Source organism: Girardinichthys multiradiatus, chromosome 13 (assembly GCF_021462225.1).
Source record: "Girardinichthys multiradiatus isolate DD_20200921_A chromosome 13, DD_fGirMul_XY1, whole genome shotgun sequence".
NCBI classification, from domain to species: domain Eukaryota; kingdom Metazoa; phylum Chordata; class Actinopteri; order Cyprinodontiformes; family Goodeidae; genus Girardinichthys; species Girardinichthys multiradiatus.
The window spans coordinates 24,630,533-24,656,351 of NC_061806.1; the positions used below are offsets into that span (position 1 = coordinate 24,630,533).

At 41.3% G+C, this 25,819-nt stretch overlaps 1 protein-coding gene across 3 annotated transcripts; it reads left to right on the forward strand.

Annotated features, from left to right (window-relative positions):
- Positions 1-936: 936 nt before the first annotated feature.
- tpd52 (tumor protein D52) lies at positions 937-18,861 on the forward strand. Of its 3 annotated transcripts, XM_047384149.1 has the most exons (7): positions 939-1,133; positions 10,283-10,410; positions 11,835-11,983; positions 12,557-12,658; positions 13,846-13,887; positions 16,329-16,377; positions 17,131-18,861. In XM_047384149.1, the coding sequence occupies exons 1-7, from the start codon at positions 1,010-1,012 to the stop codon at positions 17,254-17,256; spliced, it is 720 nt and encodes a 239-aa protein (XP_047240105.1). In that variant the 5' UTR covers positions 939-1,009; the 3' UTR covers positions 17,257-18,861. The 3 variants fall into 3 exon arrangements, with proteins under 3 accessions (XP_047240107.1, XP_047240105.1, XP_047240106.1); XM_047384150.1 differs by lacking the exon at positions 13,846-13,887 and having other exon boundaries at positions 955-1,133; XM_047384151.1 differs by lacking the exons at positions 13,846-13,887; positions 16,329-16,377 and having other exon boundaries at positions 937-1,133.
- Positions 18,862-25,819: the final 6,958 nt, after the last annotated feature.

Consider the following 25,819-nt stretch of genomic DNA (forward strand, 5'->3'; position numbering starts at 1 on the left):
CAGCACGCCTGCAGGGGTCTGGCCACTAAACAGGGGGCTGCAAAAGGAGGACCAATACACTATTAGGCAGCTGGTTATAATATTATGCCTGGTTCATGTATGATATAGTGGTGGATTTGTTTAGAAAATAAATCCATCTTCGTACAGCTGATTCTGAACAATTTTAAAACATGTTTCTCTGTGATGGTTTTATAAAAGAAACCGACTGTTTAATGAATATCCTTGTTGCTCAGAAGGAATGAAAGAACCTGCGTACCGAACAAAACACTTCCTCTCCATTACTTCCACACTAGACAGTATAGCCAGGGGCATCCTCCTCTCTCATTCTGGCATTACTGCTGCTGCTCTAAGGTGAACTGGCCTCCCTGGATTAGTGCTTTGCTGTAATCTGGGACACTGCAGATTATACTTTTCATTTAATGCGCTCCTACATACACACACACCACATGATCCTCTCACAAAATGGACCCTCCTACTTTCTCCTCACTTGACAAACTGGATGATGGCAAGTGAGTGAAGAGTGGAAATGACAGAGACTGGAGAGTGTTGAACCTCAGCAAGCATCTGAAAACTGGTGGCATTGGTTGCACAAATGGACATTGAAATGATGGACTGGGAACTGACCTTTGAGATTATAGTGGAGAGGAGGAGGTGTGTGTGCATGCGTGTGTGGGGGGGGGGTTGTGATCTGCAGCAGCTGCTTGAGGGGACAGGTAACTTATTAACAGCCTGTAAGGAGCAGAGTTTACAGCCCTTGGGCCTGCTGCACCAATGAGTAATGAAAATGTTGTGTTGCTTTCTTTTATTTTGACCTTCTGACTGCTCTTAAACCAATCTAAAACCTGCTTAAGTGTTCATCACAAATAGAACAAGAGTCCAAAGTTTCGTAAGCAAGGAGAGACAGTGACAGCCAGCACGTGGCCAGATCACATGCAGACAATCAGGACTCCGCCGGCTGTGCTTAGGTAGATGAGGTGATTTTCGCAGCGCCATACAGCGATCAGTAAATATGGAGCCTCTGGAGGAATACCACTCTCCTTTTGATTTTGAACAAGGAGTCAATTCCAGTTACCTCTACCTCTCCCCAGCTTACAGCGACATGCCGCCCAGTCCGCCAGCTGCCAGATGCAGAGGTAATCACAAGGAGGAAAGGGAGAGGCTGAGTGGAGGGTGTGTGCGTGTGCGCTGGACAAAAGAATGGCAAACATGGATTCGGGTCACTGAACAGGAAGCATTTGGGAATCACAAACTGTAAGAGGAGGGAAAAAGTTATTCTTTGTAGGTGGTGACAAGTGTTCTCTGTATTTGTTGTGTTTACTGTGAAGTTTTATCCTTTTACATATATGTGTGTGTGTATATATATATATATATATATATATATATATATATATATATATATATATATATATAATGTGTGTGCAATATATGTTATACTGCTTTGTTACTGTTTATACCAGAACCAAACAGCATATTCAAATGGTTCCTATCTTTGCTGTCAGTTTCTGTTTCTTCCATGTCCACCAATGAATACCCTTTGTTACAATAATTATTGAGTTCCTAGACGGTAAAGAATCATATATTAAATTCTCATGAATGGAGTAATCTACTTAAAGAAAAAAAATTACATGTGTAACCAGGCCTTGTTAAGATGTGCAAAAAACTTTAAAATAAGATTTTAATTTATTTGAGGACATTTATTCAGAGAACAATAAATCCCATATTACGAAGTAATTGTTTTTAACATCGGACAGTGGTTCTTAATTTATAAATGTGACCTGATCCATTTCTGTGTATTTATCCTGGGGGATAAATACACAGATCACCATTTCTCTTAGCCACTCCTCAAAATGAGAAAGACAAAAGTACATGCCATTCAAATAAGGTGAATGTGTGTCGTATCATTATTGGGGGGGGGGCAACAAAATTGTTGTGATTTATTTTTTTCGTGTTAACAGTAAACTCTAATTGATGAAATTTGCAAAACCAAAAAACTGACGACATTATTGGGATTAACATAATTTGTGTTTGAACAATTTTTCTCACTGTTCCATGAGAGCATTATTAGAGATCATACTCGTCGTCTTCCGCTTATCCGGGACCGGGTCGCGGGGGCAGCAGACTCAGCAGAGACGCCCAGACGTCCCTCTCTCCAGACACCTCCTCCAGTTCCTCCAGGGGAGCCCAAGGCGTTCCCAGGCCAGCCGGGAGACATAGTCCCTCCAGTGTGTCCTGGGCCGTCCCCTGGGCCTCCTCCCGGTGGGACGTGCCTGGAACACCTCCCGAGGAAGGCGTCCAGGAGGCATCCGGTATAGATGCCCGAGCCACCTAACTGGCTCCTCTCGATGTGGAGGAGCAGCGGCTCTACTCCGAGCCCCTCCCGGATGGCCGAGCTCCTCACCCTATCTCTAAGGGAGTGCCCGGCCACCCTACGGAGGAAGCTAATTTCAGCCGCTTGTATCCGGGATCTCGTTCTTTCGGTCATGACCCAAAGTTTATGGCCATAGGTGAGGGTAGGAACGTAGACCGACCGGTAAATTGAGAGCTTCGCTTTTCGGCTCAGCTCTCTCTTCACCACAACGGACCGGCACAGCGCCCCCATTACTGTGGCAGCCGCACCGATCCGTCTGTCGATCTCCCGCTCCATTCTTCCCTCACTCGTGAACAAGACCCCGAGATACTTAAACTCCTCCACTTGAGGCAGGAACTCCCCTCCAACCTGAAGAGGACAAGCCACCCTTTTCCGGTCGAGTACCATGGCCTCGACATGCCTCTTCAACATTGCGTGGCGGTCGGGGACAGTGCCTCAGGACTGGCAGACTGGGGTGGTGGTCCCCCTTCTTATGAAGGGGGACCACCACACACGGAGGGTGTGTTCCAACTACAGGGGAATCACACTCCTCAGCCTCCCTGGTAAGGCCTACGCCAGGGTATTGGAGAGGAGAGTCCGACCGATAGTCGAACCTCGGCTTCAGGAGGAGCAGTGTGGTTTTCGTCCCGGCCGTGGAACACTGGACCAGCTCTATACCCTCTACAGGGTGCTCGAGGGTTCATGGGCGTTTGCCCAACCGGTTCACATGTGTTTTGTGGACCTGGAGAAGGCATTCGACTGTGTCCCTCGTGATGCCCTGTGGGGGGTGCTCCAGGAGGATGGAATCGGGGGCCCTTTATTAGGGGCCATCCGGTCTCTGTACGAGCGGAGCAGGAGTTTGGTCCGCATTGCCGGCACTAAGTTGGACCTGTTCCCGGTGCATGTTGGACTCCGGCAGGGCTGCCCTTTGTCACCGGTCCTGTTCATAACTTTTATGGACAGGATTTCTAGACGCAGCCAAGGGCCGGAGGGGGTCTGGTTTGGGGACCAGTGGATTTCGTCTCTTCTTTTTGCGGATGACGTGGTCCTGCTGGCCCCCTCTAGCCAAGACCTACAACATGCGCTGTGGCGGTTCGCAGCCGAGTGTGAAGCGGCTGGGATGAGGATCAGCTCCTCCAAGTCCGAGGCCATTATTAGAGATCAATATGGTCTAAAATGTGAACAAAATTTTTATTATCAAATTTAGGCCTGGTCCACGCGAAGATGAAAACGGCACATGATGAAAAACAATTTAGAGAAAAATGTGCATCCACAGGAGTGCACGCAACACCGCTGAATGCACTGTATTATGTATGCCGGGCCCATTGGTGGTGCAGTGACACTGCCACAGAAAAACACCAAAAACCGTGAACAAAAACACTAGACATGCGCACACAACTCATGCGAGGTAAACGCTGCAACATGGCGGCAAAGAGGCGCATTCGGGTTGGAGCTACGACATTATTGTTTCAGAAAAAATGCTTTTTGCATGTACACACGGAAACAAGGAAACAGCATTTTGAACTATTTCCACTCTGAGACCTGGTTTCAGAAGTGATCGTTATTGGTCTCCCAAAAATCAGATCCGTGTGAACTTAACAATACAAGAAAATAGCTGCTTGCCTAAATTCACACAGATCTTCAGAGCTATACCAAAAATATAAAAAACAACCAGAACTGTGAAAAAGAAGGATCGGAGTTTATATGCCACCATGCACAGTGAAAAGGATGTTAAGGGAGGGTTAAAAAAAGTATCCAAAGCTCACCTTTGGACAACTGTAGCTCATTTCCCAATGTGATACTATACTGCTGGAAAAAGTGATGCTTTAGGCTTTTTACATATCTTTACCAGAGGTTATTGCAAATGTGTAGGGTGCTTAAGTCAGAAAATATCTCACAACAACGTTGGCATAACTCTTTATTTGTTTTCAGTTTTTATAATGTTAAAAATGTACACTGCCTGGCCAAAAAAAAGTTGCCACTTGGATTTAACTAAGCAAATAGGTACGAGCCTCCCATTGGATAATTACTACATGGACGATTATGTTTCAGCTGGCAACACGTTACTTAACCCCAACTGGTGCAATGAGTTGCTTCTCATTTCTTAAACAACCATGTCGAAAGACACGTCCCGTGGTTGTGGAAAATATGTCAGTCTGTTTCAGAAGGGTCAAATCTTGGCATCAAGCAGAGAAAACATCTAAGGAGGTTGCAGAAACTACCAAAATTGGGTTAAGAACTCTCCAACGCATTATTAAAAAGTGGAAGGATAGTGGAGACCCATCGTCTTCGAGGAAGAAATGTGGCAAGAAGAAAATCCTGAATGATCGTGATCGGCGATCACTTAAACGTTTGGTGGAATCAAATCGAAGAAAAATAACAGTAGAACTCTGGGCTATGTTTAATAGTGAAAGTAAGAGCAATTCCACACGCACAATGCAAAGGGAACTCAGGGGATTGGGACTGAACAGCTGTGTAGCCTTTAGAAAACCACTAATCAGTGAGGCTAACCGGAAAAAAGGCTTCAGTTTGCTAGGGAGCATAAAGTTTGGACTCTAGAGCAATGGAAGAAGGTCATATGGTCTGATGAGTCCAGATTTACCCGGTTCCAGAGCGATGGGCGCATCAGGGTAAGAAGAGAGGCAGGTGTAGTGATGCACCCATCATGCCTAGTGCCTACTTTACAAGCCTATGGGGGCAGTGCTATGATCTGGGGTTGCTGCAGTTGGTCAGGTCTGGGTTCAGCAACAGTATGTGTTCAAAGAATGAGGTCAGCTGACTACCTGAATATACTGAACGACCAGGTTATTCCATCAATGGCTATTTTCCTCCCTGATGGCACGGACATATTCCAAGATGACAATGACAGGATTCATCGGGCTCAAATTGTGAAAGAGTGGTTCAGGGAGCATGAGACATCATTCTCACACATGGTTTGGCCACCAAAGAGTCCAGACCTTAACCCCATTGAGAATCTTTGGGATGTGCTGGAGAAGGCTTTGCGCAGCGGTCAGACTCTACCATCATCAATGCAAGATCTTGGTGAAAAATGAATGCAACACTGGGTGGAAATAAGTCTTGTGACATTGCAGAAGCTTATCGAAACAATGCCACAGAGAATGCGTGCTGTAATCAAAGCTAAAGGGGGTCCAACAAAATATTACTGTGTGACCTTTTTTTTTGTTTTTTGGGAGGCAACTTTTTTTTTTGGCCAGGCAGTGTATTTCCTGAACCATATCTGGCTCTTTAGAGTGTACAGTGGTAAAAGAGGAAATTGAGGTGATTGGGAGAATTTGTTGGATTTGGCTCTAATGTCTCCGACTTGCTATGAAGGTAGTATTGCCTTATGCGTGACGTGTGCACTCTATGTGGATGAAATTTAGTCTTCTTTACATAAACCAGGAATAATCTGCTCTGCAAGTGTTTCCACATTATTTATTTTAGGGCCATAAAAGCAAATGCCTTTACATTCTCTCCTTAACCACTGCTGTTTCTAAACCTTGTCTTTTTTCCTAGATATAGTTGTGTGGATTAGTCAGTGTCTTAACTTCAATATAAAGTCCTCAGAGAGATTTCAGTTTGAACAGTTTAGAATTCTTTGTCAAAAGTTACACTTTTTATCATGATGCTGTGTTTTTTTGTTGTTTTTTTTTTTGTTAATTTCTCAACAGCTCTAAATAAGGTAACCGCTTTTATTCTAGGCCTCCTTCATCCAGAAACAAATTGTATTTTCTATCTCTCTCACAGATGTGGAAAAATGCTGTTTTGCATCCAACCTCTAATTGTTTATGTTGCTTTGACATTTGCCCAAAATTCGATGGCCTTTGGGGAGAACTTGTGAGGAGGAAATGATGTGGCTCAAGGGGCTGTGGAGTGATATGCAGTTTAGCGTAACAAGCTAAACTTTTCTGTTTTCCCCCCCAAATCTTTAGCTTTATTTTTTGCTCTCACATACTGAATGAATCACTCCTTCATCAGTCTCTTGTTCACTTTCAGACACTGTCACTGAGTGAATATGATTCCAGACATTTTAACTAGCAGGTCACTAGAACTGTGTTTTTTAAAAGAAATGTAGTTTCGAAAAGTTGTTCTTTCGTTGGTATGCAGGCACAAACTTCATTTAGTCTGCTCAGCCAACCCTCTCTAAATAACCAGGTTAGTATTTGTATTTTGTATGGCACTAGTGTGTTATGTAGCGTATCACCAGTCTTTGAAAAAAGGCCAGATTGAGGGCGAGAAAAAGCGATCTGAGGAGGAAAAGAGCCTTTAGGGCAGGGAAAGTGTTGTGCTTCAGAGGAACAGTGGGGATGGTTTCAGAGCTTGTCTTCCTCTGTAAGATCTGTTGATTCTCCTCAAAATGTAATTTGTCACTAACCTCCACTTGTCTAAGAGCATGTTTTATTTGTATTTGAAGTTGATGGAACGACACAACTGTCAGCTTAAAATAAATAAAAGTCTAAATGTATTTGCTTATACTGAGTCTCAGTTAATACTCTATTAAATCCAGTCCCATCTCTATGCTTGGAAACTCTGTACCTTAAGGCAAAGTAAAATAACACACAAGTTAGTCTACATTAGTAATATGGATGGGTCCCACTTAAGAAGAGCTGCAAAACATATTTGTGCACAGTCACCATTGTGTGCAACATTGCAGTTGCAAAGGACTGCCTGGTTGTGTGAATGCATTTAAACTCTTCCTTTCAGTAATATAACTGGCTGGCTTCCACTGCTCTTTATTCCTGCATTAAATGTAGATTTTAGTGCCAGAGATGCCAAAGCTCAGGGAGAGCGATAGGAATATTATGACATAGGAGAGATTAGAGGACAGTGTTGAGTTTATCACTTCTGATATTGTTGTCGCAATATTCAACAATAATATCTTGCAGCCCTGATCAGTGGTTTCTGCCGAGCTGCCTTGTGTATCTGAACATGGACGGTATTTAAAGCTGCAGGGTCCTGATATTTCCATACTTGAGTATATAACAACTTCATTCACCTCTTGTTCAGCTTCTTCAGTCTCACTGCAATAAGGAATGGTGCGAGCTGTCATTTATACACAGACATCCTCAAAGAATTACATGTACGTTTAGCACCCTCATTGGTTGTTGGCTGAGTCGGTAAGCAGCCAGTGTACGTTCACACTGAGGTCAGGCTTTAACGCATTTAAAAGACTCATTCGTAATGCCGCATGTCCTCACGTCTGCTTTTTGCACTTTTTTTTGGTTTTTTTTAGAGTAGATGCAGCTGCTTTGGATTGTGAAACTCTAAAAACAGCTATGTTGGTTTGAAAGTTAAACTGAAACAAATGTGTTTTTATAACTTCTTTGTTTTAGTCCACCTCTTGCTTTTTTTAAGTGCAACATAGTTGTTGGAAGGGTTAGTGACCTTTGTAGTGTGCTGGTCCTAACTCTAGCACGTTTCAGAAACGAGCCATATGATGATCTGCATCATAGGACTGATGCAGACTACATCAGACTTGCTTATTATCACCACGAACAACCAAATGGCTGCTTTATGCTTGATGTTTTTTATTCACCTTATGTATACAGGTCCTTCTCAAAATATTAGCATATTGTGATAAAGTTCATTATTTTCCATAATGTCATGATGAAAATTTAACATTCATATATTTTAGATTCATTGCACACTAACTGAAATATTTCAGGTCTTTTATTGTCTTAATACGGATGATTTTGGCATACAGCTCATGAAAACCCAAAATTCCTATCTCACAAAATTAGCATATTTCATCCGACCAATAAAAGAAAAATGTTTTTAATACAAAAAACGTCAACCTTCAAATAATCATGTACAGTTATGCACTCAATACTTGGTCGGGAATCCTTTTGCAGAAATGACTGCTTCAATGCGGCGTGGCATGGAGGCAATCAGCCTGTGGCACTGCTGAGGTCTTATGGAGGCCCAGGATGCTTCGATAGCGGCCTTTAGCTCATCCAGAGTGTTGGGTCTTGAGTCTCTCAACATTCTCTTCACAATATCCCACAGATTCTCTATGGGGTTCAGGTCAGGAGAGTTGGCAGGCCAATTGAGCACAGTGATACCATGGTCAGTAAACCATTTACCAGTGGTTTTGGCACTGTGAGCAGGTGCCAGGTCGTGCTGAAAAATGAAATCTTCATTTCCATAAAGCTTTTCAGCAGATGGAAGCATGAAGTGCTCCAAAATCTCCTGATAGCTAACTGCATTGACCCTGCCCTTGATAAAACACAGTGGACCAACACCAGCAGCTGACACGGCACCCCAGACCATCACTGACTGTGGGTACTTGACACTGGACTTCTGGCATTTTGGCATTTCCTTCTCCCCAGTCTTCCTCCAGACTCTGGCACCTTGATTTCCAAATGACATGCAGAATTTGCTTTCATCCAAAAAAAGTACTTTGGACCACTGAGCAACAGTCCAGTGCTGCTTCTCTGTAGCCCAGGTCTGGGGAATGCGGCACCTGTAGCCCATTTCCTGCACACGCCTGTGCACGGTGGCTCTGGATGTTTCTACTCCAGACTCAGTCCACTGCTTCCGCAGGTCCCCCAAGGTCTGGAATCGGCCCTTCTCCACAATCTTCCTCAGGGTCCGGTCACCTCTTCTCGTTGTGCAGCGTTTTCTGCCACACTTTTTCCTTCCCACAGACTTCCCACTGAGGTGCCTTGATACAGCACTCTGGGAACAGTCTATTCGTTCAGAAATGTCTTTCTGTGTCGTACCCTCTTGCTTGAGGGTGTCAATAGTGGCCTTCTGGACAGCAGTCAGGTCGGCAGTCTTACCCATGATTGGGGTTTTGAGTGATGAACCAGGCTGGGAGTTTTAAAGGCCTCAGGAATCTTTTGCAGGTGTTTAGAGTTAACTCGTTGATTCAGATGATTAGGTTCATAGCTCGTTTAGAGACCCTTTTAATGATATGCTAATTTTGTGAGATGGGAATTTTGGGTTTTCATGAGCTGTATGCCAAAATCATCCGTATTAAGACAATAAAAGACCTGAAATATTTCAGTTAGTGTGCAATGAATCTAAAATATATGAATGTTAAATTTTCATCATGACATTATGGAAAATAATGAACTTTATCACAATATGCTAATATTTTGAGAAGGACCTGTATTTAATCTTTTAAATACTCTTACTTTTCTGGTGCTGGCAATGCACGAGTCTGAACCAAAGGTCTTACACGTGATGTAGTTACAGCTTGAAAAGTAAAACAACCTAATTACAGCAGCGTTTAAATCTCTTTAGAAGCTCCGATTTCAGTTTTTAGATAGGTGTGCCTCATTTCCCAACGAAGTAAAAGACTTCCAGCATCAACTTCCTGTTTTGACTTCCTCTCTTTAGCCATGTTTCATGCAGTTATTTTCTTTCTGCTTTTTCACGTGCTTTTGTATTCTACTTCCTTTAATTAGAATACTGTAATTTCTTTTGAATATTGAACTACGTTTCACAGTATTGTGTAGTTTTATAATGTGTTGTTTCTGACTGACTAGCAGCGGTCTATCACTGTCTAAAGGATGCCTCTGCATTAATTTTCTTTTTTTTTGTTTTTCAAATATTCGATGCACTAGAACTCCCGCTTGGCACCAGATGTGCTGCCAGAGAAAGCAAGATCAGAGCACAAGTGTGGGCACTTTGAGTTTATTAGGGTAAAGAGGGAAAAATATGAGGAGGATTAATTTGTATTTCTTTAAAGATTTTTTTTGTGGCACTAGTGGCCTTTATTTTTCCCAGTATTTGTTTTTGACTGTAGATAGACAGAAAATGCGGGACGGAGAGAGAGAGGGAAAGACATTGTTTAAATGTCGCCAGGACTCGAACCCTTGACGGCCGCGTCGTAGACTCTGGCCTCCGTATATAGGTCGTGCACTTAACCCCCTACACCACCAGCGCTGGGCCCCAACCAGTATTTCTTTGTATTTTTATACTTGCCAGGTTTCCAGGAGCAACCGGACTGTGTAGCAGAGATGGGAGAGGATGCAGTGACATCTGTCGGTGGATCTCCTCTCCCCCCCGTCATCACGGAGGAAGAGCGTCAGGAGCTGCAAGAGGAGCTGATGAAGGTCAGGAGCGATCCAAACAAATCAGTTTTCCCTCTAAAGCCTTTAACTGCCATGTTTTTATTTTTAAATGAAAGCTTTGTAAGACTACTCTTCTTCCTATTTTCCAAAGTACCTTTTCTTTCCTCCCTCCCTTTGCTTTATGTTGAATAGATGAGCTTTAGACATGTGTGCTCATGTGATTGAAATTAATTACATTTCCGGATTAGATTATTATGAAACACTGCTAGTCAGTCAGTCATCAGTCATTTTCTACCGCTTATTCCATAGTGGGTCGCGGGTGCTATCTCCAGCAGTCTATGGGCAAGAGGCAGGGTACACCCTGGACAAGTCGCCAGTCCATCGCAGGGCAACACACATACAACCATGCACACACTCATTCATACACCTAAGGGCAATTTAGAGTTACCAATTAACCTAACAGGCATGTCTTTGGACTGTGGGAGGAAGCCGGAGTACCCGGTGAGAACCCACGCATGCACAGGGAGAACATGCAAACTCCATGCAGAAAGACCCCCGGTCGGGAATCGAACCCAGGACCTTCTTGCTACAAGGCAACAGTGCTACCAACTACACCACCGTGCAGCCATGAAACACTGCTGAAATACAATTTAGGAACAAAATGAACATGTCTTTGCTCAGCCTCTTATGGTGGCGGTGTGTTTTTGCAATCCTTATATAAACACAGCTGGATAATGAAACTTTGATTTTCTTATCAGCATTTTCAAAACATTTGGCAAATAATGTTTTTTGAAAGAAATTGAGAAAAATAGCTGTGTTGTATAATGATGACATCACACAAGGCAGCAGAAATCATCAGTAGACTGTGAAGATGATCAGCTGGCATTAGTAAAGACTTTGACCGACCAGGGAATCAGTCAGATGATGAAGAACATGATGAAGATCAGACAAATAACTGTCTTTAGAGCATTACTTAGAACAAATCATTCAAACCTGATTTTGCACTAATAACATTAAAGCTTATCTTAATAAATTCTGATCACTGGAGATCTTCGATAATGAAATCTAGTTTTTCCTGTCTGTTTTGGTATTGTTCACAAATGGCTTCCACAGTGTTACTAAATTATCCTGAAATCCTTGGATTGTTTTCACATACAGCTCAGGCGTGTTGCTGCAGACATAGTGAATAACAGTGAACTCAATAAATAAAGAATAAATACCATGGGCTAAAAATGCAAATAGACATTTAGAAGAAGTCGGCTTCATTATCATTTACAGAAAAGCAACAACCTATGCTCCCAGCTGCTCTTTGGCAAAGATACATTTGTGTTGGACATGCAGATTTTTATTTTTCATTCTCTACTGATGGGTTCTGTCTGAAGTCCTGAAAAGTTCAGGTAAGTCGGACCAAGTTCAGATGTGGATCACATAATTCTGCTTGGTGTGTGTGTGTGTGTGTGTGTCAGGTTGAAGATGAGATCCAGACCCTGTCCCAGGTGTTGGCAGCCAAAGAGAAGCATCTTGCGGACATTAAAAGGAAACTGGGCATCACACCTTTAAATGAGCTGAAACAGAACATCACAAAAACCTGGCAGGAAGTCACTACTTCCACAGCGTGAGTACTTTTACCCACCAGTTTGTGAGGTTTAGTCCTACTGCACTTTTGCTGTGATGGTCAGGCTTTTAAATTTTATTTAAATTTTACAGGAAATCATCTGACCAAGAAACAGTTTTGCTTCAATGGGTTATGAAATATTAATAAAATGACTTTGAGCATGTTCCAAGATGCCTTTGAAGTATGTTTTCTATTGGAAAAATGAGAATCTCAGGAGCTACACCTTCATTATACTTATAATATTATTCAAGCTCTCCTTTATGGTTCTGTATTTCTGAACGCGCTGATAATACAGCTGGCTGTCAGATCTGCTGAGAGACGACTCCTTCTCTGCTGTCTGAGGGGAAAAAAGATGTCAGCGCCGTTGACAGGTTGCCTGTGGCTCATGTGAAACTGTTTGATGGAGTTTATACTACAGGAAATGAAAGGCATTGTGATTCATTCAGGCTTATTTTAAATGAAAAAGACAACGAAGTTTGATTCTGACCTTGATGTTTGTCTTTATCCTTTGATCCCTCAGTCTTTTATTACATTCATATCCTCTTGTCTTCGTCTCCCCCTGCTGCCTTTCAGCTATCGGAGGACATCTGAAACTCTGTCTCAGGCTAGTCTGAAAGCTACAGCAGCCTTCTCCAACATGGGTTCAGCCATTAGCAAGAAGCTCGAGGATGTCAGGTATGTCAGCCGGAAAGCCGGGCAAAAGGTCTTTTTTAAAGGTCTCGTTTGCCAATTCAATTTTATTTTTTTCCTTGAACAATAAGCTCAAAAGGGTATAAAATCTGCTGCCCAGTGCCTTGCTGTTGTAGTAGTTTTAAAAGCAATTTTAAAAACAGTATTAAATTAAGAAATTACACAGTTATTACCGTTTATGCATCAAAGTGCTCCCAAACTTTCATTTATTTTGTTAATTTTTTACTGAAAAAGTACAGTTAAGGCCAAAATTATTAATGCTCTTGGCAATAGAAATCTGATAGGGAATGAGATGGGCATAAGAAAACTATGTCAAAGGAGTATGGATTTAAAAAAAGAAATCAATTTTGTTTATATTTCATAAAAAAAAGGTTCAATAGTTTATAGCCTTTTCTCAATCAGTGGAAAATTATAGTTTGGTATTCCTGTAATCAAACCATTCTTATAATTACTGACCACCTTTTTAAATGTTTCCACTGTTTTAAATGATGATTTAAGCTAATCTATTTAAGCTATTCTATCATACCTGCTGAGTACTATTTTAACATCAGTCCGCCCACCCAACCTTTCTTCAGTCCAGCCAAACACTGACCCAACTTTTATTTCATCCATCCATCCATTCGTCTGTCGGTTTGTAATTTAACAGTATTAAACACGGTTTAAAAGCACCCAACAACAGCTTGTACAGAGTGAGATTCACCTCTCGTTGATCTTCCCCAGGACCTAAGCTGTCATCCTTCTTCTCTCTGGATTATTGAGCCGCAAACAAGATTATTAGCCCCTGTCAAAGCTGCAGTGTGCTGAGAAATGCAGCTTCATGGAGTCTGAGTCGGGTTGGGGCGGGTGGGGTAAAGAACGGCAGTCAGAGGCAACTTGTGTGTCTGTGTTGGTCTTATTTGTGCGTGTGCTTTGTGCCTGTTATGCGTGTCCGTTTGACGAGCAGATGTTCACCCTAATGCAGGGGATTAGCACATATCCTCTGTGATAGCACACAATCGATCTTAATGGGATGAAGCGGGGTTTACAGGCTTTACGCACTTGGTAGAATAAATTACGTTTTGTTCTGTATGTGGAGCCTCTCTTACCTTTGTTCTTCTGTTCTTTCTGTGCATGCTATGTTTTTATACAAGATGACTAACACCAGCTCTCTTCTCTGTAATGCTGTCGGATAGCTTACAATCAATACAACATTCAGCTAGTATGCCAGCAATAAGGTAAGGACAGACTAACTAGTTGATGTTGATGTTAGAGGCACACAAATGATGAATAAAACATGAGGGAAATAAAGTTAACATATGATTGTCCACAGCGTAAAATTATACAGCACCTCCCCCTCTCATTGGCACCCTTACTTTTAAAATATGTAACCTTTTAACTTTAAATTGCAGCAACATAATCTAACACTTCTTTTATACAAGTGCCACATGTTTTAAAATTCTGATGAAACCTGTTTTTAGTTTATCCAAAATGTCCTCTTTCCTGTGTCTGTTAGCCACACTTCAAAATGGGAAATATAAGAGAACATGCAGATGTGGCCATTAGAAAATAGCTGCTTGATATCAGCTACGATGCTTTGCGTGAATTGTGTATGCAACGTCCAGGCTGGATTTCTTACATGTAAACTTTAAAACATGAGAATATAAATGATTGAACTTTAAAAAGGTTAATAAAATCCTATCTGCACCTACCTATTTCAGATTGCACACAAAGTTGGGAGGACCTTAAGAAATGGCATGGATTATGTCTACTGGCAAAATTAGCTGCTCTGTCAACTCTACTGTTACGGAGGAAGAACAAAAGTACAAATAAAACTTAATTCGATATTGGTCTGGTGTTTTATATTTGTTTAAATTAAGGAGAGCACAATAGCCGTGTCTCTTGCTGGTGCAATGAATTATTACCAGTCATGAAACAACATAACTACGTTGCCTCTGTGGGTTTTTAGTTGACAACATAAAAGGAGCAAACATACAGAGTTGCCTCAAATGTAGATGCCACATTTATCTTTGACTCGTCTGCTGGTAACTTATGAAACATTGTCTACTGATCATGGAAGCGAACGGTTACACCTCGGCTGATTAAAGATGAACATGCCCCTGGGAGGGATGTGATTATCACAGCAGACAAAAAAGGAGAATTTTAGCTAAATTATAAACTACAAAAACAGAGCTCACTACATATTTTAGCTACCAAAACAGATGCAACTGTTTTACCGGAAGTTCCTAATATATTAAATCCTTCAGCAACGTTGCCAGGTATAAGGCGAATAGGACGCACTAAAAGACCTCCAGCAAAGAGCAGCATCTTGAAGTCACCAAGTCTACATAAGTCATTAGATGCTATCTGCAACCCAAAGCTGTTCAGAAGACATGCAAGAAAAAAAGCTGGGTTTTTTTCTCATTCTGTCATAGCAAATGTCAACAGGGAGTTTGCTAACTGTAACTGTTAGCTTTGGTTGGATGAGGCAAAGATTAAATGAGGCAAAGATTTAGCAAGAAACCAATTCTGAACATGTAGAACCAAACACCTCATGCCCACTCTTAGGTATGATGGAGGACCGTTTTCTCTTTTAAATTTCCTGAGAAGCTTAATAGAGAGCATGCCATTCAGTCTTTTGAAATGCCAAGTGAAAATGGGACAGACTCCTTCAGCAAGACAATGACCTAGCAGTGGTGTCCAAAGTCAGTCCGGCAGGGCCGGTGTCCTGCATGTCTTCTATGTTGCCCTGAATCAGCTGTGTTGGAGCAAACACGCATCTTAAGCAGGACACCGGCCCTTGAGAACCAGAGCTGGACACCCCTGAATGGCTCACCAGACATAAACTTAATCTTCTTCAACATCCGTCTCAGCCCTAAATCCTAAAGAAAACTTGAATAAAAGAGATCATGAGAGACTCCAGGCCTCTGGGAGATCTAGAGTGTTGTGCAGAAATCCATCATGTTTCTACATAGCAATACCAGCAGTGCCAATAAGAGTTGAGGACGCGGCAAGTAAAGAGAAGCATCTTCTGTTCATGCTGGAGATCATACAGAGGTCTGACTGTTAACCGTAGGGATCCAAACAGTATCAGCTGCTATCAGCACACAGCAACACTGCAGTTCGGACAATCTCCCTCAGCCAGGCTGCTGTTTCTGCAGGCTAACAGAGGTCAAACAGAAATGTTGTCCAAAACATGGAGATAAAAACTTGAGACCCCATCTAAAGACTGCCTGTGAGGAAACACCCGCCTTCAGAAACACATCCGCATGTAGAAAGAGGTTCTGCCCTGAGTTTTAAACTTTACTCTCCTTCAGGGTCCCAAAGTTTCCTGCATTCATTTATGACCTCATATTCTTTTTATGTCTGCTGCTTTATCTTCTCATCCCTTTCATTCTGCTTACTTTTAGTTTGTTTTTCCTTTTTTTTGTTTTTGGAAAACGACACCTCGTAGCACCTTTTCAGTGGAAACATCTCCAGATAGAATGGGGTCACCTCAGGAAAGGCTGCTTTGTGAATATTCGGTATCAGATAACTGGACCTCCTAAAGTTCTGCTTGCTGGTAGTGTTTGCCTTTCAGACCTGCAGCAAGTGGATGAGGACGTCAGATAAATGCAGTCAGCTCAGGTCTGTCTGTGTTTGTCAACTTACTGTTGTCTCTTCTCCTCCTACCTGACAGGAATGCGCCAACCTTCAAGTCATTTGAGGAGAAAGTAGAGACACTGAAGGTAGTGGATGAATAACTGGATCTGGATTTGCATGATGTAAACAGAAACCGAGCAGATAAATAGAAGTTTATCATAACAGTTGGGGGGGGGGAACTGAGCCATTCTCCACACTCAGCTGGGTTCTAAATAACAATAATAAATAAGGGTCATTATTTTATCTGTAATAAACAATCAAATTTTAGCAGCAGCGGTATAGAAATTGCAATTGTTGCCATTTTGTTTTAAAAGCAAGTGAATCATTGTGTTTTAATACCGTGATGCATTGAGCTGTGGTGTTTGTACTTGAGGTTATTACACCATGAGGGTCTCATTCCTGCCCATGCCTGGTATGATTACCTTGAGTAAAAACGCCACGGCTTTACGGTATTTACACAAAAAATTTGAAACAAAAATGTTTGACGTGCTCTATTTGCTTTTATTTGAAACAGAAAAGCAACAATTGTTCTAGAATATGTTTTGTTTTAATTTTGATTCATAGACAGATGGAGAGAAGATGCGCAGCTGCAGAAATCTGCTGTAATGAAAGCGTCTATCCTCTCATCTTCACCCTTTTCCTTGTAAACTTACAGTTTAATGCACCTCTATATAAATACTTTTCACTAAGTGGATCAAGCTGCACATTCATGTTTAGGATTTCAACAAAACTAAGTTTGAGAAAATTCTCAAATGATCAATTTGCAGAAGATTGTTAGTGCATAAATCATATTAACATTATGGAAGTCAATAACAGAAATATTCTTCCTCCTTGTTCAGACCAAGATCACCCCCACAGGATCCACCAGTGCTCCCAGTAACCAGGACAACAGCATCCCTGAAACCACCAACTCTTTGATCAGCCAGCTGGAGGGCCCTCCCACCCAGGACGCACCCATGCAATGAGACTGACCAAACCCCATCTTCCTCAGTTTCACCCTCTAACCACTTGACCCCACCTCTGTCCAGTTTAACTCTTGTGTGCCAGTTCCCTTTATTGGAAACAAATACCTTCACAGCATTCTTTGTGATCGACCCGCCTGCTTGTCCTCTCCCAACACGTGTACTTCGTTGTTCGGTTGTTTGGAAACTAAACCCATGAGATGGATTCAGGCACATGTTCTCATGTCATGTTCAGTTGGTTCAGGCTCACTGTGGGAGAAATCCTACGTTTTTTCTTTTGCCTTTTTTCTAACCAGAAAAGCTTGAATGCCAAACGTGCTCCAGTGTTCTTTAGTTGCTTTATAAATCTAACACTTGAGTGTAGAAACTGCACAGTTAGAACAATTGTAGTGTACTTAAAAGCTGGTTATAGAAGTATATTAAATATTGGAGGTCTCTCTTAGAAACCTGGCTTATTTTTTGTTCCTGGGACAAACTGTTGACCAGAGAAATATAACCTGGTGTCCAAGCAAGAAATATTCATATTCTCTAGTCATATGTTGCGCTCGGGATGCCCGGCTTTCCAGGGTTTGATACACTGTGTCATAAATATGACTACTGACTGCAGATTTCAGATTCAGACATTCCCTCTCATTTTAGAGAACTTGTCAGAACCCCCTCCCCACGCTCAGAAAGCTGCAGGAAAACCGCCAAGATCAGCAGCACAGCTCAGAGCAAACATGCCATCAAGGTCCAGCCTTGACCTGAGGTGACAGTGAAATAAATGTAGCCTCCGCAGCCAGCCAGAGTCAATATTTAAACACTAGTGCATTGTTTCTGCAAGGGCGGCAACACCCAACCTACCCATGCTGTGTAGTATACAGCGATGCCTAGTGTTTCTCTTTTTTTTTTTTATTGTGAGAAAAACAAGCTTTATTGATTGAATGTTGGGAATCTACAGGGTTTCATAGAGTACTTGTAGAAAAGGCTTCTTTTGCATCCATCAGATACATTTTCTAAATGTCAAAACTCTAGTTTAAGTTGGCTTCACAGCCTCATGCTGCTTTATGTCGATTATATGCTGGAAGCAATAAAACTCTCTAAATTATTTGACTTCAAACAGTGCAAATGGTCAATAAAACCCAAACGGAGCCGATTTGAACAGAGATGCAAAGTGAGTTCAAGTTAAACTAAAAGAAAAGCAGAGACACTTTTACTGGCCGCAGCATCGAGCTCGTACAAGTCCTCCTCTACTGGTGGATAACAGGTATTGCATGACAATAATTCAACTAGTATAAAACATAAGTGATGCCGCTTGCAGAACAGACTGTGGATCAGGGAGAAATCTAGTGTTAACGTCTTGTTTTTTTTTTTATTGTTATCAATAAAGAGTCTCATGTTTTCACTGAACACAGTTTTTCACTAATGATTTATTTTACTAACACAGTTTTTACATTGTTTAGAAATGTTTCTGTTTAACTCTTCAAGCCTGAATAAGAAAGAAGGAATTAGTAAGTTGTAGAAGTTTTTATTGTTTAAAAATGTTTGAGTTTCTAAACGTTATTTGTTATTAAACTATCTAAAAGATAAAAATCTGAATTTCTGAAAAATAAAGGGCTTGATACATTATTCTGGATTCAGTCTGCAGCTTATTGTTTTGGGGCCAAAATCGTCCTTTGGACAGAAATGATAAAAGTAATTGAAAAGAAATGCAGCTTTAGCCGTTTTTCTCTTAGAACAGTAAGAAAAGCTACAATAAGACGTTTTGTTCCTAAACTGGGTCTGGTTTAAATGTCCCCAAAAACCTTTAACTCACCTATATATTTATTTATTTTTTAATAAACAAAGGTATCCAAAACCACAAATTCTAATCGATCTGTAATAAGTGTAGGAGCATTGTCAAGATTTCACAAGTCCAAGTATTTTGTAATTTTGGAACAGAACTGAATTAAGTTGGTTCAGATGTCAGAAAAGCTGTGAAATAGCATTTTCCCAAACCCTTTCATTTAGAGGCCAACTTCCAATTTTGTTATGTTTCATAATCTTTGGACCATACATATAATGCAATTTAACAAGAAAACTCAAAACATCCATATTTTATTTAAAAACTGCCAGATATTTTATCCTGTAAAAGTATGAAATATTTGAAATGGGAAGATTTGTAGGAAACCTGCATGTCAGGCATGGTGATTATTATGTGGAGTCATATTTTCAGCTCCAACAGGTTTTATTTTGTAATAGAAACATAAAAATGCCCTGTGATTAAAATCATTTTGAATTAACTTGCATCATGTGAAAGGAAAACTTTTTTACCTCAGATTCTCAGTTTCAGTTTTTAGCAATGGATGCAAAAATAATCCAGTAAATAAGGAACAAAAACTGATTTTGATTCAAGAGAAACAAGCTGATGACGACTCGGATTGACCCACTTCAGAAGCAGTACCTTGGATAACCACACGAGGGCAGCCAAGCACAGAAGTCCCACCTACAGGGGTTGGACAATGAAACTGAAACACCTGTCATTTTAGTGTGGGAGGTTTCATGGCTAAACTGGACCAGCCTGGTAGCCAGTCTTCATTGATTGCACATTGCACCAGTAAGAGCAGAGTGTGAAGGTTCAATTAGCAGAGTAAGAGCACAGTTTTGCTCAAAATATTGAAATGCACACAACATTATGGGTGACATACCAGAGTTCAAAAGAGGACAAATTGTTGGTGCACGTCTTGCTGGCGCATCTGTGACCAAGACAGCAAGTCTTTGTGATGTATCAAGAGCCACGGTATCCGGGGTAATGTCAGCATACCACCAAGAAGGACGAACCACATCCAACAGGATTAACTGTGGACGCAAGAGGAAGCTGTCTGAAAGGGATGTTCGGGTGCTAACCCGGATTGTATCCAAAAAACATAAAACCACGGTTGCCCAAATCACGGCAGAATTAAATGTGCACCTCAACTCTCCTGTTTCCACCAGAACTGTCCGTCGGGAGCTCCACAGGGTCAATATACACGGCCGGGCTGCTATAGTCAAACCTTTGGTCAATCATGCCAATGCCAAACGTCGGTTTCAATGGTGCAAGGAGCGCAAATCTTGGGCTTTGGACAATGTGAAACATGTATTGTTCTCTGATGAGTCCACCTTTACTGTTTTCCCCACATCCAGGAGAGTTATGGTGTGGAGAAGCCCCAAAGAAGCGTACCACCCAGACTGTTGCATGCCCAGAGTGAAGCATGGGGGTGGATCAGTGATGGTTTGGGCTGCCATATCATGGCATTCCCTTGGCCCAATACTTGTGCTAGATGGGCGCGTCACTGCCAAGGACTACTGAGCCATTCTTGAGGACCATGTGCATCCAATGGTTCAAACATTGTATCTTGAAGGCGGTGCCGTGTATCAGGATGACAATGCACCAATACACACAGCAAGACTGGTGAAAGATTGGTTTGATGAACATGAAAGTGAAGTTGAACATCTCCCATGGCCTGCACAGTCACCAGATCTAAATATTATTGAGCCACTTTGGGGTGTTTTGGAGGAGCGAGTCAGGAAACGTTTTCCTTCACCAGTATCATGTAGTGACCTGGCCACTATCCTGCAAGAAGAATGGCTTAAAATCCCTCTGACCACTGTGCAGGACTTGTATATGTCATTCCCAAGACGAATTGATGCTGTATTGGCCGCAAAAGGAGGCCCTACACCATACTAATAAATTATTGTGGTCTAAAACCAGGTGTTTCAGTTTCATTGTCCAACCCCTGTACATTTGATGGCTTTATTTTTCTACTCCAGACGAGACTGCCTGGAGCCAGAAGGCTGGCTGCTGTTGCACTAATAGAACTGCTTGCTGTTGTCTTAAAGAAGAGCTCTAGAGGAGGCAATGTTCTTTATTGGCTTCTGGCTGTGAGGAAAAGAGGCTCTGAATGAAGATTTTACTCAAATTAAGCCTAATTTATTTGTGGCCTGTTGTTTCTGTGCGTCAGTTATAATTTCAGGGGTTTGTTTTTCCGTCCATCCTTCAACAATGTTGGCAAACAAACCGTGAACAATATATATTTTAAATCAAAGTAAAGGGAAACTGTTTCATTCCTACCATTACTTAGTCAATTTTAAGAAACTGATATATCAATGAATTTAATAACTGTCCTTATTGATAAAAATAATTCAGTTTTACTTCCTTACATTTGTACCAAATATCATTCAACACCCAATAAACATTTGGTAAATGGACTTGCATATATTGAGCTTTTCAAGTTATACCAACCACTCAAAGCACTTTGACACTAGAGCCACATTCACCCAGACACCCACGTGTTTGACACATGACAATGGAGGAAGCTGGAGTTGAACTTACTATTTTGCAAGATGACTACACTGATCCACAGTTGCCCTCAAATTAAAACAGAACTAATTTTATAAGAGGTTTATTTAAATTGACAACAGAAATCTGACCTAGTTCTTATGGGCAAACTGTCCCAGTTTGTTAAAGTTATTGGGTTTGTGTGCTGCTGCCACCTTTTTCAAATCCCACCAGAGATTTTTAGCAGGGTTCAAGTCAGAGAACTAGACTAGATGGCCACTCTAGTATCTTCCGAGACGTCGTCTGAAACAAAGGCTTGATGGACTTAGAGATATGTTTGGGATCCTTGTTCTGTTTGTAGGTCCAATGGTTAAGCTTCGCAGACAGCATGGGATTCTCTTCCCAGGATTTCCTTTTTTCTTCCACAGGCTGCAGGTTTCCATTGCCAGAGGAAGCAGGGCAGCCCTAGAGCTTCTCTTAACCACCGCCATGCTTGCATGGTGTTGCTTTCTGCATATGCTTCAAGTTCCAGTTGAGCACGTCTGAGTTTTGTGCTTTACTGTGGAGATTAGTGGCTGCTGCCTGCAAGTCTTGCTGCAGGCCTTTGCCAGCTAGTTGAGGGGCTTTGATCACATGCCTCCTCAGGAACCTGCTGGCAGCGGCTGACAACTTCCTGTTCCTGCCACATTCTGGGGATGTCGTCTGTTTCTTTAACATCTCACTTCCAGCATTAACTCCAGGAGCATTCCAGCTCTTTGCTGCCTTTTTGTTATGATCTCTTCTCTGAAGGTTTTGGACGATTCTCTTGACTGGTCCACATTTCTAACGTGCAAAGAAACGTCCGCATGAACAGTCCAGGTTTCTGACAATTCTGAGAATAAATGAGTCACACAAAATAACATTTATTGTTGAATTTGATTAAACTCCTTGTAATACTAGTTTTATTTAACTATTTAAACTGCTCTTGTGTAATCTGTGTATTGCAAACACCCCAACTCATTTGCATTTTCCCAACAAACCTAATCAGTACTGGGGATTGGATCATTATACGTCCAGCTCTACATGAGAAAGTCTTTAATAATACACAGATTTTGAATGTAAAGGAGCATGTTTTCAGCTCCTAATTAAAAGGAGAATTGGTGTACTGTAGGATAAGACCATGCCAACAACATTACAGTCATTACCCTGTCTGCTTAAGCTGATGCTATTTATTTAAATTACAGTAATAGCTGTCAGTCAAACTGTATTGGAAATGACATACAATCATGACCAAACATTTTGAAACCAACAGAAATCTTGAGGGATCGGGGTTTCCACCTGTGCAGAGCTTGCTCAGAAAGGCAGCTTTGGATGTTAGCCTGCTGCCAAGAAGAGATGCAGAGAACCTGCTTTCCTCCAAAAAAAACCATCAAGGATGGAATGATGTTCTGCAGAAAGACTGCAGAAGACTGGGAGATGGATTCTTCATTGTTTGGGTCGTCCAAAAAGGACTGTTTGGAGAAGAAAAAGAGAATACTGACTTATGATTTTGCCTAAAAAACGCTGCAATAATATAGAATGGGATCCAAACATCCTCCAGAGAAGTGATAACCAGTCAGTCAGTCATTTTCTACCGCTTATTCCATAGTGGGTCACGGGGGAGCTGGTGCCTATCTCCAGCAGTCTATGGGCGAGAGGCAGGGTACACCCTGGACAAGTCGCCAGTCCATCGCAGAAGTGATAACCAAGTAACTGAAAATCAACATTTACATTAAAATTTTGAGTTCATGGTCAGAGAACTCCCAAGGTCTGAATTCTACTGTGCTCATTCCTTAACAACAAAGGGGTCAAAAATAAATAAATAAATAAAACATTTGATAGCCTCCTAACTGATAAAGTAAGAATAGGAAACATGGTATATATTGAAACTTTGCAAAAGCCTGTTGTATTTCCTAAAATAAGCCTTTAAACATTATAAACTCTTAGTAATTGAACATCAGTTTATGGAAAAAAAAAAAAAAACATTTAACCAAAAAGATTTGAAACCGTAGCTAGATCTGATAACTGTTCTTGCATGAATGGCGAGCCCCTACTTCTGCCACCCCCAACCAATCAAAATTTAGTCTGCAGTTTTGCACAAAGCAAAAAAATAAATCAACCCCCTGGTCTCAGCATTAAGCACCAACCTCCTACTGCACCTGATAGATAAGTCATATTGTTACATAATGCTTTCTCCCTTCCTAAAATCACTCTGGGTAACCGCCTATATGATCAATATCAAAAGGAAACAATGCAAAATAAGAGAAAGAAAAAGACACATGTACAGTTTTTAACAAACAGCTGCCAAAAAATCTTTATTCCGTTAAAACTGGATGCTGCAGAATGAATCTCTCTGCAGAAAGTCTAAACTGTAGAAACAACATCACCAGAAAACGCAAAAAAAAAAAAAAAAGTAAAACACGGTTTACAACAAGAGAGATGGCAGTTTCTACACACAGAATTCACAGGAATAAAAACATTACAGGTAACAGTCAGTCAGATTATTCCCACGTAGAAAAGGAAAATCTTTATTATACTGATAGAATCCATTTTATAATATTGTGTTAAAGAATATAAGGAAATATCAGAGGTGCAATAGAATATTCATTTTGTGAAAGAGCAGTTATATATTGCAAATACTGTGTATGTTGGTTTGATAAATATTCCCGGACTGACTCAGTGTGTGACACTGACGGCTGTTATGGAGAAGCAGACCATTTTTAATGTGCAGAAAGTGAACATTCAGTTCAAACATGGCTTTGTGTGTGTGAGGTCCAAATCCCAAATGTACTGTTTGGGATATCTTTTATCATTTATTTATTTTTTTGTTTATTTTTTTATTTTATTTTTCACTTATACCTTCTGAGGTTAAAATGATGGTTGATGCCAAACTCATATCTGAACGTCATGCTTTACAGAGGTGGCTCAGCATGAAGAGGTCAACAGGTGGAAAATGGCTTATTTGAGAGCTTATCAGCTCTAAGTCACCATCTTTTATAAAGGTTATTAATTGTTTATTCTAGGCTAAAAGACAAAATCTGAACGCATAATGAGAGCAGTGGTGCTGCCAATCCCGTGGTGCTCTATTCCCTACTTAACCCTCCCGCAGTCCTGGCTAAGCACTAGTACAGAGCGAGGCAGATGTCACAGGAGGCGCCAGAAAGAACTACACACGGGGTTGCTCTGACCCCCGCAGGACCAAAAATCTACGACAGTGGTCGAGAATGTGATGTGGAGGGCTTCCTGCAGCCCAGCGTGTAGGAAAACCACGAAAGAGGCAGGAAAGCTCGAGTAGTGCACACAGGATCCGTGGGACCCCTCCAGGACTGCGGGAAGGTCAAAAATGTAAAAACCTGACTTTCAGTAAGTATAATTGTAAGGTTTGCCAGAACATACATGACTGTATTCCCAAATGCTCATGTCAGGGCCGATAGAAACCTTTTGAATTGGTAACGAGCTCTACTTATTGTTTAAAGCTAAGAGAAACAAATCCTGATCCAGATATTTCCGCTAAATATTCTTCATACAACACAGATTTTAAAGAGCATAGAGTAAGGATCCAAGAACCCCTGGACAACCCCTGAACTTCAGCACTTAGGAAATCAAGGTTCTGGAAACTTTGCTTTCAGCAACGATGGAACCCCTGAACACATTAAGCCATAGTAATAACCGGATCTTTGGAATGCTGTACCCTAAAAAGGTAGAACCACAGGTACCTAGAACTACAATGGATCCAATAACAAAGGACGCACAATAGTTTCTAGAAAACCTTTGGACCTCAGGAACAAGATCAAGCTGAGTAAAACATTGCATCCAGAAACAACCAAGAGGATAAGTCACATACAGTGTTTTACCAAACTCTAGCTTTTCGACATTTTCTCACATCACAACCGGCAACTTTAGTCTATGTTATCAGGATTTAATGTTGCACTGGTTTATTCTGACTACTTTGAATAAAATCTATCAAATCACCTTCAGAAGTCACCTAACCAGTACATAGAGTATGCCTGTGTGTAAGACATCATAAAGATCAGGAGCTAAAGTTTAAAGCCACTGTCTGTGTATCCCTGTGATGGACTGGCGACCTGTCAGGATGCACCTCGCCTCTCGCCCAGTAACTGCTGGAGAAAGGCACCAGACCCCACGAGTAGGAATATAAACAAGTTTATGAAGATTTTATGCAATTATTTCTTCATTTTCTTTATTAGTATTTTTCTTCCTTTCTTTAATATACGGTAAGTAGCATAGGATTAGCTAAAACTGAAAACAGGC

What these genes read in the sequence shown, in the direction of transcription:
- tpd52 (XM_047384149.1), top strand. Translation starts at nt 1,010, where the DNA reads ATGGAGCCTCTGGAGGAATACCACTCTCCTTTTGATTTTGAACAAGGA. An exon ending in GAAGTCACTACTTCCACAGC is followed by an intron (nt 11,984 to 12,556) that starts GTGAGTACTTTT and finishes GCTGCCTTTCAG; the next exon opens with CTATCGGAGGACATCTGAAA. An exon ending in AGAAAGTAGAGACACTGAAG is followed by an intron (nt 16,378 to 17,130) that starts GTAGTGGATGAA and finishes CTCCTTGTTCAG; the next exon opens with ACCAAGATCACCCCCACAGG.